The sequence below is a fragment of the Berghia stephanieae genome, chromosome 14 (assembly GCF_034508935.2).
Source record: "Berghia stephanieae isolate SIO BIC M18660-M18661 chromosome 14, UCSD_Bste_1.3, whole genome shotgun sequence".
NCBI classification, from domain to species: domain Eukaryota; kingdom Metazoa; phylum Mollusca; class Gastropoda; order Nudibranchia; family Aeolidiidae; genus Berghia; species Berghia stephanieae.
In genome coordinates this window covers 29296609-29312919 of record NC_088373.1, presented here as the reverse complement: position 1 = coordinate 29312919, position 16311 = coordinate 29296609, and the positions used below count along the sequence as shown (strand labels likewise).

Genomic DNA, 16311 nt, shown 5'->3' with positions numbered 1-16311 from the left:
GAGTTTGTAGAGAAGTTGCTTGTTGATTTATGCTTTCAATCCTCCTATAGTTATTACAAACAAGGCTACATTCTTGGTTTGAACTTTCTAGAGCTGCACCATCTGCTTTTTACTCTTGGGCTCCCAAACGCATGAATTATAATCTAAAATTCGAAGTCCGGAGAATTTATAGCAGTTTTTCTGGTAATCCTTTGACAACTTTGTACATTTCTTCATAAGGAAGAGTTTTGTATTGGCATTTTTACAAACGTTATCGATGTGATGTTGCCAAGAGTTTATCCAAGATATTCTGTTTTTTGCGTTGCCTTCAATTTTTGTTTCATGTACATACTAATCTAAACTTATCATTTTCTTTTTGTTTGTTATGCAAATTAAATGGTATTTTTTAAACAGAATTCCATTTTTCATTCTTTTCCCCATGATTGTAGCCTGTCCAGGTCTTCTCGAAGTATATTGCAACCTTTGGAAGTTTTAATTTCCCTATAAGGAAAGCTATCGTCTTCATAAAGTCATTCTATTATCCTTCTGATACTTTATTCGGCATAACTTTGATGTAATAAACAAGAAGTGGGCCTAAAACTGTTCCTTGAGATACACCAAACAGGACTGGAAGTGATGATGACAATTTGTTGTCAGCCATAAATCTCTGGATCGCATCGAAAGAAATGATTTAATCCATGCGTTGTTGGGTTTTGAGATCCCATAGTAATCAAGCTTGTTTAAAAAAAGCTGTGGTGATGTACTTTATCAAACGCCATCAGGATGTCATCTGTCTGGCCTCTTAATAATATTATCAAAATCATCACACGTCGTGATCAGTTGTAACCGCATGAACCATGTCTATGAAAGCCATGTTGGACATCAGCCAGTACGTTGTGGTAATCAAGAAGTCTAATGATATTACTGCATATAACTCTACAGATTTACATGATATTGGCGTGAGAGATACCGGACTATAGTTTTCAGCACTGTGTTTGTCGTTCTTTTTTAATATCGGTGTAATGTGCGCATCTTTCCACTCTTCAGGAACTTGGCCTTAATTTTTGAATTAATATATTCTAATAGCAACCTAAATAATTTTTATTATCTAACATTCAAATATTATTTAGATTATGCCATTTTGTGGTTTTGTGGTATGACACCCACCAATCCTTGTGGGTCACTAGTTTGAGTCCCGCTTTTGGCGATCCAAGGTCTTGTCTCTGGAAAAAGGCTCATTACTAGCATTCTTTCATCGCACTTGGTATAAAATGAGTACCAGACCAAAACATCCTTGTTCTTGTCGACAAAATCACAATGTTGCCTTACATGCATCATGCCTCTTCTTACTTTTTATGATTTGCTATTTGCTTGGGGCTCCTTGTAAGCGTTATGAGCACATTTTTTGGAAATTGCTTTACAAATAAGCTCAATATTATTTTTTACACTATTAGCATTAAATTGTTTTCATTTTCAGGCTGAGGGCTTTATCAAAAAAGACGCTAGTCAAAGTTGGTTGCAATTGACGATAAATCGCCCAAGTGCTGAAAACACTGGAACGTACAGTTGTATAATGTTTTATCTAGATGAATCGTTTAACATGAAGAAAGAAATGGCTTATGCAAACGTGACTGTTGACAGTAAGTAATAAACATTTTATAAACATCTTTTTAAAAGACCTTTTCAACCTTATTTGGGCAACAGATAGTCGTGGTAACGCAACCAGCCCTCTTCGAACGTATTTTGGTTACATATTGTCTGTTTTGTAAAACCCCCCTTACCTTCTTTTGGTGTGTTGTTCCAATCCGACAGTGTACCAATTCAAACTCCCTTCCGTATTCATCTTCTATTTTATCGCCTAGTTTTAATAATAATTTTGACATAGAGCTGAGTTCTTTTTCACGCAAATAAATCCATGATATATCTAACCCAATTTCAGAGCTTTTTCGTCTCTTAAAATCCTTGACTTTCTTGGAAGATCGGGTGCGAGCTTCTCCCTTTGCTTTTTCACGAATTTGAGGCAGCTAACATTCAAAGTAGCAATATAAAGCAAAAGAAATTCGTACATTGAAAAGCATTTTTCACATTTGGTTTTTAAATGTTTCCAGTCGAAAATAATTTGGAATCAAAAAATAAATAATCAATATAATTTTAAAAATTGTTTTAAAAATATCTTGAAAACGTTTGCCAACACATCATACTGCCGTTCCAATTCAGATCCCCAATTCTTTCAATTCAGATTGGCAGTTGCAGCACTTCAGACATGATATTTTTGACTTTGCTCTTTTTTCGTGGTTGTTGTTTATTTGTTTTCAATTTTAATTCTAAAAGATTTTATTATTCAATTTGAAGATTCTTCGGACTAGCATATTGGTTTTCTGTTAAAACAATCGATTTTAATTATTATCTCATCGTTCACCACCCGTTATCTTGACTGTTACAAAAAATTATTTTGACGACATAGATTTAGAAGATTGTATAAGCGATATTATTGCGTAATCATTAATCTTTTTTCCGTTCGTTTTAACGCTTAAATTTATAAAGCAAACGTTATATATATATTTTTTAGTGAATCAATCCACTCTAATCGTGAAGGTAAGCTGGTTTGTCATCCATCTTAGCTCAAACTAAGAAAAGTTGGTTGCATTCGACTTAATTGTCAAAGGGTGTCCGAACTGGCACAACGGGGTGACTGAATTGGCGAAACGGGGTTTCACAATTAGGACACAGGGTGTCCGTATTGAGACAAGTGACTGGGCCCCATAAATCAAGGCCAAACACAAATAAAATGCGATAATGGATAATGATTTTATCTAAAACATTAAGTTGATGATATTTGCAACATATGCAACAGTTATTTTTACAATTACTCTTTGAATGTAGTCAATTGAGGTCATTGAGCTGACAGAGACATTTTGGGGGTCCGAATTGGAAAACCCCACCTTATATTACAAAACAGTAACTCACAGGAAACTGCTCCTGAATGTTGCAAGAATAACTTGTAACACAAAAGTAGTTGCGATTATAAAATTGCTTTTGTCAATCCGTCGCTTTTTTGTGGAAATGGATGGGAAGAAAAGCAGATAGAGATCAGAAAAGGACAGACTCCCTCAAGAATCGATACTTGCACCTATCCTTTGTAACGTCTATACCAACGACAAATCTGAGTTTGAGAACATCCAGAGGTTTCTATATGCTGATAATCTGTGTCTTGCGCCCCATTCCTCTGATTTCAAGATTTGCGGAGAGATTAACAGATGCCCTGAAGACTCTGAGTATTATTTAAAGAGCTAACTAAATGCCAAACCAGGAAAACTCAGATGTGTGCCTTCCATTTATCCAAAAAACAGTTAGGAAAACCATAGCAGTCCTCTGCTATTCATCAGCCGAATACGCCTCCCCAGTCTTTGCGCGATCCTACCATGCCAAAAAATATTGACCTAGAGCTACATAAAACCTACCGGATCATAACTGGAAACTTGAAACCGACTGCAGTTCCAGTCCTCAATCGGTGGTGTGACATTGCACCTCCCCACATTCGAAGAAAACCACTGCTTTTAAAGTCCAGACATATAAAAGGAAATGGACCAAAGACACCCATCCATTACCACAGCCCAATGGCAAGTAGACTGCAGTCGAGAAACAGCTTCATGATGGAAGAAATCCGCAACCATAATAATGCAGCTCTATTCAAACTTTCCACGTGGAGGTAGTTCGACAATCATGCAAATGACGCCGTTGAAGATCTGAGAGGAGAACTGCTGTAGGGAGCTGAGATCCCAAAGAATGAACGGGTAACACTTAAAAGTGCACATTCAAAAATTGGGAGAATAGCTGGAAGCATAAAAAAAGTAGGGCTGGCTGAGGCTAGCTTGTGTACATGTGGATGCCCAGAGCAGACGATGGAGCACATCCTCAGAGAATGCCAGGATGGTCCCAGCTCCACCGACCATGACCTAAGAGTCTGCTCCCAAGATGCTGTGGGGTAGGTTCGATGTTGAGACGACGAGTTATAATGATGACCGTATACTACAATGGCTAAAAAGAGAACCTTTTGACTCTATTTTGGCAAATATGGAAAATAGTTACTAGATCTATCTCTCCATTTTGTTATGTACGTAAAATAATCAGTTTGTGCTAGGATGGTTTGTTAAAATTTTACTCACTCCATTTCTTGTCATTATCAACATAAGTGGGGACATGTAGAAAGTGTTCACGTCGCGTCTTTGGAATCCCTCGCAGGAGACGGATTGATACAACACGCACAACACTAACAAAACATTTTTCCATTCTTCTTCTTCTTCTAGGTTCCATGCCTGGTCCAGGCTTCGGATACTGCATGAATTATCTCTCTCCATTCCTCCCTGTCTCTTGCTTTTTCAAACAGCTCTTGGATTGTTAGGTTGGTGAAGCCCTTCAGTTGGTCTATGAGTGTTTTTCTTTGTCTCCCCCGGGCGCGTTTACCAGGTATTTTTCCACAACTTGCCAGGTATTCATTCTTATCTTTCCTTACTATGTGTCCGAAAAAGGATAGTTGTCGATCCACTATTAAGGGCATTAGTTTCCTTTGTTGGTATGTTTGTTTTAGCACTTCTTCGTTCGTTTTGTGTGCAGTATACGATATTCTCTGCATCCTTCTCAAGCACCACATTTCAAAAGCTTCAATGTTCTTTTGTGTTTCTGCATTTGTAGTCCAGCTTTCGCATCCGTATAACAAGATTGGCCACACGTAGCACTTCAAGACTCGGAATCTAATCCCGAACGACATCTGTTTGTTTTTCAAAATGTTTCCCAGGTCCATGAAGGCCTGTTTGGCTTGAGTTATTCTTGCTCGTATGTCTCGGTTACATCTTCCATCTGTTGTCACTATTGAACCTAGGTATTTAAAACTTTCTACGTTGGTAAGTTGCTCGCCGTGAATCGTTATATTGCAGGTGTTGTTGTTTTCGGGGTTTTTCTGTATTACCATGCATTCCGTTTTGGTGATATTCACTTCCATTCCCTTGGCTTCACTATCTACTACCACTTTGTCAACAATCTTTTGAAGTTGGATTTCTGATGTTGCAATGAGTACCGTATCGTCTGCGTATCTTATATTATTTATGTTGTGACCTCCTACTTTTATTCCCTCCATATTATTTATGTCCCTCATGATTGTTTCTTGGTATAGATTAAACAGATCTGGTGAGGCAACACACCCTTGACGGACTCCTTTCTTAATAGGAATGGAATTTCCTGTAGAGTTTCCGATTTTGATAGATGCCTGCTGGGTGTAGTATAATGTTTGCATGAGTCTGAGGTCTTTCTCATCAGCGCCAATGGAGTGCAGTTGTTTTAGTATTTCTTCGTGGCGTACTCTATCAAAAGCTTTTTTGTAGTCGACAAAACAGAGGTATAGTGGGGTCTGAACCTGTATAGCTCTTTCACTTAAAACACGGAGGAGGTATATTGCGTTCCTTGTCCCTCTGTCAGGTTGGAATCCATATTGTTCTTCTGCGATTTCGGGGTTAATCTTATTCCTTAGCCTGTTGATAATTATACGCAACAGTATTTTGTTGATGTGGCTTATTAAACTTATAGTTCTAAAATTTTCGCATCTGACTGCGCCTGCTTTCTTTGGTATTGCTATGAAAATAGAGTTACAGAGATCTTCTGGGATTTTCCCAGTATTGTATATATTGTTGAATAATATGTGAAGTTCATCAATTTTTCCATTATCAGGTAGTAAAAGGATAGCTCCTCGGCCCGTACCAACGCAGAAGGACTGTCATTAACAAAGATAGAAAAATGGTCTCGTCAGATATAAATGACCGCATCAAAACCATCGATCCAGTTTCTTAAAAACAACGACGCATTCCAGAAACGTATATATAGAATTTCTGAAAAGCACATACCTAGAGGCAGAAGGAAATCCTATAATATACCATGTCAACATCAAGACACGAAGAAACTTTATGAACAGTGTGTGGCGGCTTACGAAACAGATCATTTTCTGAAAAGACTGTCCAACTTGGTGAGATCTTAATGACTTCCATTGCCAAAACATAATCAGAAAGATGGAAGGAAATGATAGACAGCACAAACATGACCCACAGCAGCAAGAAAAGCCTGGTGAACTATGAAAAAAATAAATACAGAAAATTACAAACAAGCCAGAGTTGCAGCGTGACACCAAACGATGTAGAAAACCAACTTATCAAAAATGGAAAACCAATACTCAGAGAAGAGGGAAAACTTAAGGAAACGAATAGGGAAATGGAACAGGTCACCCAAGGAAGTGAACAGGAAGTAGACCTTTTCTGTATCGAAGAATTGGAATCAGTCCTTGAACATTCCAAACCCGATAAAACGGCTGTTCCAGATGGCATCGCCGCATGAGAACGCTTTTCGGTTGCTCACCCAATACGTGCTTACTAATTCTCCTCAACGACTGTGTTGAATATTGCACAAATACCAAAGCTTTGGCGACAAGCAAGAGTGATAACACTACTAAAACTTGAAAAGACCCAAATAGCAGCAAGAGCTACAGACTAATATCCCACCTCTGCATTATGTACAAAGTATACGAGCGCATAAAAATATCCAGGATTCCCCAAACAGTAGAAAATCGTCTGTCACCCAACCAAGCTAATTTCCGCCATGGAAAAACATGCTGTGACCAACTCCTAAAGTTGACAAAATACTTTGAATGAAGATGGCTACGAGAACAAACAAAGTACAGGGGTTGTCTTCTTTAACCTGACAGCTGCCTATGACACAGTGACTCATAGGAAACTCCTCCTAAAGGTTGTAAGGTAACTCGTAACACAAAAGTAGTCACAATAATAAGATCCATTGTGTCAAACCTTCGCTTTTTGTAAAAGGATTGGAAGAAAGAAGATAGAGATTTTTTTTTAAAGAACGGACTTCCTAAAGCTTCTATCATTTTCAATATTTATACGAACGATCAAGTTAAGTTATTATTATTATTATTATCATTATTATTATTATTATTATTATTATTATTATTATTATTATTATTATTATTATTATTATTATTATTATTATTATTATTATTATTATTATTATTATTATTATTATTAATATTATTATATATATATTATTATTTAATAATAGTAATAATAATAATAATAATATTCTTCCTAATACTGATGTCATTATAATTGTAATTATCATCAATCTTCTTCGTCGTCGTCGTCTTTTTCTTCTTCTTCCTCTTTTTTTTTGTTAATATTATAATCATCATCATCATCATCATCATCATCATCATCATCATCATCATCATCATCGTCGTCGTCGTCATCATCATTCATTATTATTATATTATTATTATTATTATTATTATTATTATTATTATTATTATTATTATTATTATTATTATTATTATTATTATTATTATTATCATCATCATCATCACAACCATCATTATATTATCATTATCAATAATATCTTTATCATCATTATCTATTCACTTAATTCATATCTCTCTCTCTCTCTCTCTATCTCTCTCTCTCTCTTTCTTTCTCTCTCTCTCTCGTTCTCTCTCTCTCTTTCTCCTCTCTCTCTCTCCCTTTCTCTCTCTCTCTCTCTCTCTCTCTCTCTCTCTCTCTCTCTCCCCTTATCGATACACACCATCCCCTCAATTGGTTTTCTTAGCATTAAATAGGATAATGACGTAATTAACAATGGTATGTTTAAACTTCAGATCAGATTGATTTTTAAATATTGAGAGAGAGGTGAAATCTATTAGTTTTCTTTGTTTCTTATTGACTTCTGGAAACTCGATTTCAACACAGTATGTACGTTAATTGTGCTTCATGTTCTTATTGCAGCAAATTTTCTATTTTAAAATAACAAACTTTATATCATTTATTTTCTGTATTAGAACCTGACCTGGCAGCAATTGTTACAAATTTGATGGAAAGGATGTCCAGCCTGGAGAAGTTGGTCAAATCACAGGAAGACGTCAACCTGGAACAAGGACATCAACTAAAACTGCAACAAGATTATATCACTCAGCAAAACTTGATAGGTTTCCGCCTGTTATTTTTTTTTTCTATTTAAATTTGTAAACTTGACAACTGATACGCCCGTAATGTTATATATTATATTACAAAGTGAACGTATAATGAATTAATATCACCCAAGGAAACTGCTTGTTTTGCTTTTAACCCTTGTCTTACTAACTATAGAAAAATCGTTACGTTTGTTACAATACACTGGATATTTATCTTATTCCAATTTTTGGAGTGTATTTCACAAAATCTTTGCTCATTTTATAAGAACTTAATGCTTTTTGCAGAACAGAAATATGTTTAGCCTGCTTGCTATAGTAAGATGTTTACTATGTGGCGCGTGTTTTAATTCTTTTTCTCAGCTGTTCCTCAATGCACACCTCAAAAAATGTATGACCCTCTGAATCACTTTGTCTTAATTAAAAATTAATTTTGTTATGTATTTAAAAACAACAAGAAAGGATTTTGCTTATTACAGCTATATTATAATCGATAAAAGGAAATGATCTGAAGTCCTAGAAGATTATTAATATCAAAAGCTTATCCATTTTGAAGGAATTCGTTAAAATAGAATGTCCGGTTAATTGAAACTCATACGATATACTTTTAGTATTTGAATATAAAGGAACGAATGCTAATTCAGACATCTACGTTTTATAACTATCAATACACATTACTGATGAATGCAAACGAAAGTGAACATCACGTGTTTCCAACATTATTTTGATTGCAAAATTCTGAGAAATAGATTGCGTTTTTGCCAAAGAGGATTACATAAATTTAATCTAGACTGGAATCAAGAAATACTGGACACATCAATCACATTCTGATGACGAGGATGATAAAAAGGAGAAATGGAACGACTACGGAAAGATTCCGAGGATCACTCAATTCAATCAAATGTAATTTTCCTCCAGTTTGCGTAGGTCAGAGCATGCCTTTTCCCAGTCTTCCCTTGTAATATCAGTTGTCTCGTCGGTGAAATTAATTTCGATGTTCCTCCTCTCAATCTATCCCTCTACTTGGGTCCAATGACGATTGGATTGTCTTCACTGTGATGTCTGGAAGTGGCACATCCTCGTGTCAAAACCCCAGTTTCTGATTCCTTTATCTTTTACTATGGAGTATAGATAGAATGCGCTTGGCCAAGGAGTTCACAACATTGCCATCCGGAAGTATAACGGACCAACACACAAACTCTGTGTAACCATAAACTTTTATAGTCTGGTTAATACAGTTTAGTGAGAACAACTCACAAACGCGGATGGCAAAAACAATAACAAAGGCCTGAGTGACATCATCTGCATACTATCTATAGTGAGCACTTTGATAAATAGACAGAATATATAGTGCTGCCATATTAAAACAGTGAAAGCATTTGAGCTTTTATATTTGCCAAAGTTGAAGCCATTCAATGGTAGCGTTGTCGTTACAACTGGGTCTTCGATGGAAGGCAGAAAACGGTATTTTGTCAGTCTTCAAACACCTTTGCATTGAACCCTGAATGATATTCTCTACTTCCAGATGACACGGAGAAGAAAAAATGGCATGGCATACTTTTAAATGTCCAGTATCTTCACCACCTCAAGAATATCAATGATTCTCTGTCCATAATCTTGGCCCCTTTTTCAGCCCGAATTATGAGACGTCCATTTCTTTGTTGGGTGTAGTTTACGTTCACCAGCTAAATACATCTTTGGATGATATCCATATCAAAGTTTTCTATGATCTTTTTCCTACCACGTTGTTCCACACTGGTGATCTCTCTGTCGTATTTCGATAACCATCTTCTCATGGTTGATTGTGAAATTTCAATTCCATAGCCGTCCTCTGTAATGGCTTATCGATAGATAAAAGAAGACTTCTTTTCGCAGCTTTACGAGAGTGGAACCGATAACGATTTCGTATTGTATATTATAGTGTAAGAGCCTAATATGTTTAAAATCTTTAAAATGCTCTGTGAAACGTTCAGCAATAGATTATAGTATGCGCTTGGCTAAGAAGCTCATAACATTGCCGTCCGGAAGTATAACGGATCAACACACAAAACTGTGTATCCATGAATGTTTATAGTCGGGTTAATACAGTTCAGTGAGCATTACTCATATACGCGGATGGCAAAAAACAATAACAAAGACCTGAGTGACGTCATCTTCGAACTATCTATATATATATTTTTTAAGGTTATATATAGACAGCATTCATTGTTAATTTGACAATATTGAGTGTGCAATCATTATTTCAAAAGATTTAAAGCTACAGATTCCATATCAGTCTTTGGGAATTCCGACACGATGTAGATATTATGCCATAAATAAAAAATTCAAAATTTAATGCAAACTACAGAAGTGGTAAGTTAATGACAGTTAAAGCAAATTGTTTTTTTTATTCGGAAACAATTGTTTACATAGCTAACAGTGTAAAATCTCTAATTTTATAACAACGATTTTAGAGGCGGTTTCTTTATAGATCTTGAAGAACAAAACTTTATGTATTCATTTAATCTTCCCAATGAGCAATAACACTTCCGATTAAATTTCATAATCCAAACCTAGAACTCTATTTTTAATTACTAGTTTTTTTTCTATCTGAATGCAGTTTTATGACAATTGTTGACATATGTAACCGATCGTCTCAAAATGGTATTATATAGGAATACTATTGATGCAGAAGAGCGAGTTCTTAGTAAAGAAAAAAAGAAAATTTGGTTTAACTAAAGGGTTCTTATTTCATTTACTTAAATATATCTAATTTTAAAATGTGCGAAAACCTAAATTTTTTAATAATTTCTTGTCATTTTATCTTGAACAGCTTATTACTTTGCATCAGTTGCACACCTGCATAACACTGAAGAGACACGACGAGTCACTTTTTACTTTTTATACGGACCCTTTTCATCATGCTGTCTCTCTTCTTCGTCTATGATGAGGAAAAAAGTGAACGTTCATTAAAACAACATGTCATGAAGCATTGATATATGACATCCATACCTTTTTTGGTGATAGTTCACATACTGCTCTTCGGAAAGATATTTAAGTGTAATCATTCTAAAACCAAATCATGTGATCATTTAAAAACCATTTGATCTTTCTGAAAGAATAATAACAAATCATTATATCATAAATATAATATTTCTTTCATCAGCATCTGGGATGAATAAAACATTACGAGAACAAGATTTCACCATAACTAACCAGATGAAACAGTTAAAGGATCAAGAAAATAAAGAAAAATCTCAAGATATATTCATTCACGCTCAAAATGACTTGATAAATAACCTACAAGGAAAGCTTGACAGTCTTGAGAAGAAGCTCCAAAATCAAGATAGAAGAAATGTCAATCAACAGAAACAACTAGACGCACAATGTGATGTAATGACAGGTCTGCGACATGAAATTGCAGATCAAGGGACACAACTTCAAAAGGAAATTCTACACACGATGGAACAAGACAAAAATGGTATTGGCGCCCTTTTAATTCTTTTTGTTTATGTGTGAAAAATGCTTCAAAATTCTTTTTACATAATTTTAAAATATACAGTATATTATCTATGTAATTATTATTATTATTACTATTATTATTATCATCATCATCATCATCATCATCATCATCATCATCATCATCATCATCATCATCATCATCATAATTATTATTATTATTATTATTATCATCATCATCATCATCATCATCATCATCATCATCATCACCATCATCATCGTTGTCTTAGTCAATATCACGATATCTATCACCACCATATCTTTATTGAATTAATTACGTTCCACCCAGCGTCATTTATGTCAGCCTTCCTTGCTGGTTACAATGCTAAAGACACGTTTCAAGCAGGAGACACCTTGATATTCAGAACCCCATTGTTGGCAATAGGAGATGCATACAATTTTTCCAGCGGGATATATACTGCTCCAAGATCAGGCATCTATGTTTTCACTCTCAGTGTGTATCTTTCTACTGTTGGTAAGGGAATCATTTTTTTCCCCATAATTCTTTACAATTCCCTCCTCGTGAATCTAATTTATTGACATTTTACTTTCAATCCAATTTATAAACATTTTTTTCAGACAGAGACACCGCTGTTAAAGGCCATCTACTCATTTTACACCTGAGTACGGTGAGATATTGTGAGTAAGGAGTCTTCTCCAAGGACTCAACTATGCGCCGAGCGATGCTCGAACCCAGGACATTCCGATCCGAAAGCGTGTGTCATACCACTTTACCGCATAGCCGCACATTTTATACTTATAAGATTTGGTAGGTCTAGTGTCCTCGATGGACCCTTTCTCTAATTGGATTCAGTAGTCTGATGTCACGCCGCCTGGCAACGGCGGCCATCTTGGTTCTAAACAAAGAAAATCATTACTTTTTATTCTTCAAGCTGGCTAGAACTTTTCATATGTCTTGTGACCAGAATGTGTAAAAGTCAAAACATGATCAAATTTATGGGGTTTTTTTCCTTTGGATACGCTTTTATGCTCGCCGGAGAAATATTTCATACGAGCGTCCGCCATTGTTCTGATAGTTTAGAGCCAGTGTTGCTAAGTTACCATGCGTCATAAGGAAGGAAGTGACGTTACGACTATTGAATCCTATTGTTCTTGTACTTATAAGATATTGTAGGTTTTATTGTCCCATATGGCACTCTTTGTCTCATTGTTCTTGTACTTATAAGATATTGTAGGTTTTATTGTCCCATATGGCACTCTTTGTCTCATTGTTCTTGTACTTATAAGATATTGTAGGTTTTATTGTCCCATATGGCACTCTTTGTCTCATTGTTCTTCTCCTGAAATGGAAATACTTTCTTCTTTCTTCTTCACGAGTATTTGCCATGACTATTTAATCGTCTTAGACGCCAGCCTTTATATAGCCAGATATCTACTAAATTGGCTCAAAGAACGCGTTCGCATTATGGAATTATGGACCTACAGTTCACAGACAGGGTGCCATGGTACCAGACAAAAAAGCTGTTTACAAAAGGAAATGAATGATAAAATTACAAACCAACGGGTTATTTGCAGGGCATCAAACTACTAGACTTTGTTCTAAAACTGTTAATAAAAGGAAAGCATTTAAATATATTTTCTTATCATAGGCAACACTTCGTCTAACTTAATCCAACTACACCTCGGGTTTTATTCTTTTTTTATACATTACATCTCTTTTACTTTACATATAGATAGTATGCGCTTGGCTAAGAAGCTCATAACATTGCCATCAGGAAGTATAACGGACCAACACACAAAACTGTGTGTATCCATGAACGTTTATAGTCGGGTTAATACAGTTCAGTGAAAATTATTCATAAACGCGGATGGCAAAAAAACAATAACATAGACCTGAGTGACGTCATCTTCGAACTATCTATAGCTATATCCTCCCCTCCCCCCAATAAAATTTGAAAACCTGCATTTTTAACAAATACTCTGACACCTCCCCATGGCTTGAAACGCAATTTGTAAAATATCTTTGCCGATTTGACTCAATTTGAAGTCACTGATTCCAAAATAAGTTATGCCGATTGACTTTTTAAAAATATAACTTAGAAAGGAAACTGCTGGCAACGCACTTTGCAATAGGGAACAGATAGAATGAAAATCTTTCTTGCTATACTGCTTAAACGAGAGTCCCCCAATAGTCATATCGATTCTGTTTCAAAGCAGACACACCTCGCACTCTGTCTAAAAAGTGTTGAAAGAAGATGTCTGGCCTAAACCCTAAGGTGAATAAAGTCAGGAGAAGATTTAATTCAAATACCGCTCTCGGTTCTCCAATTACAAACAATTGAAGAAGCTAAATCAAGATGTTTTCATTCACTCCTTATTATTTCGGTTCGTGTTTTTTTTTTCATATTAACTCTCTTTATTTTACTATACATTTTATTGACTTATTTAGGCACCTCTAAATGTTGGTATTACTTCAAAATGGGCTCATCGCTAGATTGCTCGCCTTTGCCTTGCTTTTTTTATTATTTTTTTTTTAATTTTTTTTGTGCTTTTAACTTAAAATCTACAACGATTCCCATATCATCTTCCTATTTAATGGCGCTGGTATGAGTTGATTATGTCGCAAGCGCTGTAAAATCCCTAAAACAAAAAGGGATATAATATTTATTGACCATCAAAGTGAAAAATTATTTATAACGACCAATTTTGTAATATGATCAAAATTAAACTATTTTTAGCTACGCGCCGGGATTTTCTTATTTCTCAATCTAATTATCTAATCGAGCACTTTTCATATTCATGACAAATAAATTGCAACAAAGGCACACGGACACAAACTCAGACAGAAAACCTGTTTGGGATCATAGTTGATATCTTTGATTGGGGGGGGGGGGGTGAATCATGTATTCATCAAAGTCGCATGAATGTTGTTATGTGTGTTCACGGTTATTTATTCACAGTATTGAAGTAAGTTTGAATTTTATTCATGGTTCATAAGACCATCTGTTAATTACATTATTTATTTCCAACACCATATTAATAGATATGTATGTCTCTCTTATTAGTCCCTTAACGGAGACATGTTTCTAAATTGAATTTTTCAAACGCATTAATTTCAAATCCTTTGATTAATAATTTTTACATCGATTTTTTGAAATTTTATGTTGCTAAATGTATATTTACTTACCTTTGAATATAATATTTGTTATATTAATGCATATGTATTCACATTGCAGGGACATAAATATAAGATTCTATACTTCTTTCTGTCAACCAATAGGATGGGTTTATATCGACATCAAAACCAACGAGGATTCAGTTGCAACGGTGCACGGGGAATTTCGTCATTACTGGGACCAAACATCTCTGAGCACAATAGTGTCACTGAAAGAATGAGATAAAGTCAGACCTACTGTGACATCAACTGATGGGATACATACTTTGTTTTCTAATATGCGTACTTCTCAATTCAGCGGATATTTACTTAGACTCCAATAAGATTTTTCTCTCATTTCGATGTCATTGACAACATTGTTTCGTAATTTGAAAATTTATCGCTAAATTTCATTTGGTGCCAGTCTCTCAGTTGTATTTAATTGTCATTATTTAATCCAGAAAAACTGACGAAAAACAGATTATTGCTATGATTGTTCAAATAGCTCCATATTGATTTTTATGTATAAAAGTGTTATAGCAACGACCATTTCTTACAGCCCTACATGTGACTTACCCTGTCAATCAGGTAATATGTTGGAAGAAACGCAATAAAGAAAAATTGAGATTTATTTTTTTTTTTAAACTATTATAGAATTTTATACTCTAGCTATATTAAGAAACAAACATCCCTTTCCACAACCATACAATATATTATTTTAAGTTTATAAATGAAGCTGAAAATTCAATTCCAAGCTTTTTGTTCATCCCGATACAAAATTGTCTTGAGACAATTGGTATTTATCTATTATTATTGTTGAAAAACATTGAGCCCTGATTTAGCACAATATCTACTAAACGTGTACAAAAGCGCTTTAAAATGGGCCCTAGCCAACAGCACGCCCCCAGTGGATCACCAGTTTGTCGTATTGAAACACTGGTGTGCGCATTCAAGTGATTACCTACCGGTAAAGGCTAACTGGTCAACCGTCCCAAAACCATCCTGGAAGGCCAGCCGAATTCGGGCGCCTCACGTTGGCCTCACGTGGTAAGCATGAACGGAATGGAGATCCAACGCAGTGCCCAAATGGCTCGGCCATCACGGTTATGTCAAGTCTTCGATAACAATGGCGAAGAAGATTTCGAAAGGAAACAGCAAATTGACGCTGTATTTATAGACCTATCAACCGCGTACGACGCGGTCTGATTTGAAGGGTTAATGCTCAAACTTGCAAAGATTATAACGTGGAAAAAGACCACGAAACTGTTCTCTTCAATCCTATGGGATAGACAATTCTACGTCGCCCTGGGAGACACCACGAGCAAAGTTAGGAGTCTGAGGAATGGGATCCCTCATGAGTCTTGGCGCCAATTCTGTTAATGGCTACATTAGCGACATACCGAATACTACCTCCCTGAGGCTGGGATACCCGGGTGACTGGGCGCTTGTAATTCAAAGTAAGGTGTGGACCTTTCTCACCGAGGACGTCACGAGACACAAATCCTACTTTGACAAGCGGTACCTGAAGATGAACACTTCAAAACCGTGGCCACTGTATGTGTCCTGGGTAGATCATTATAACATAGTAGTGTGACATTAGAAGCTGCAGCTGCTGCCAACAGCAAGTCTTAATTTTGGACGAGATATGACTCCAGATACATATTCCCCCGACAGAAACAACACTGTTAACGATTGGGTACTCATG

General features: G+C 35.7%; 1 protein-coding gene across 1 annotated transcript in view; it reads left to right on the top strand.

Moving 5' to 3' along the window:
- LOC144960189 (uncharacterized) overlaps positions 1-15235 on the top strand; it is a 26102-nt gene extending 10867 nt beyond the window's left edge. Inside the window, exons 3-7 of the mRNA XM_078893225.1 lie at positions 1457-1619; positions 7865-8011; positions 11139-11453; positions 11781-11966; positions 14733-15235. Of these exons, the coding sequence (XP_078749351.1) occupies positions 1457-1619; positions 7865-8011; positions 11139-11453; positions 11781-11966; positions 14733-14848 (927 nt within the window). The 3' untranslated portion in view covers positions 14849-15235. The remainder of the gene's footprint in view (positions 1-1456; positions 1620-7864; positions 8012-11138; positions 11454-11780; positions 11967-14732) is intronic.
- Positions 15236-16311: the final 1076 nt, after the last annotated feature.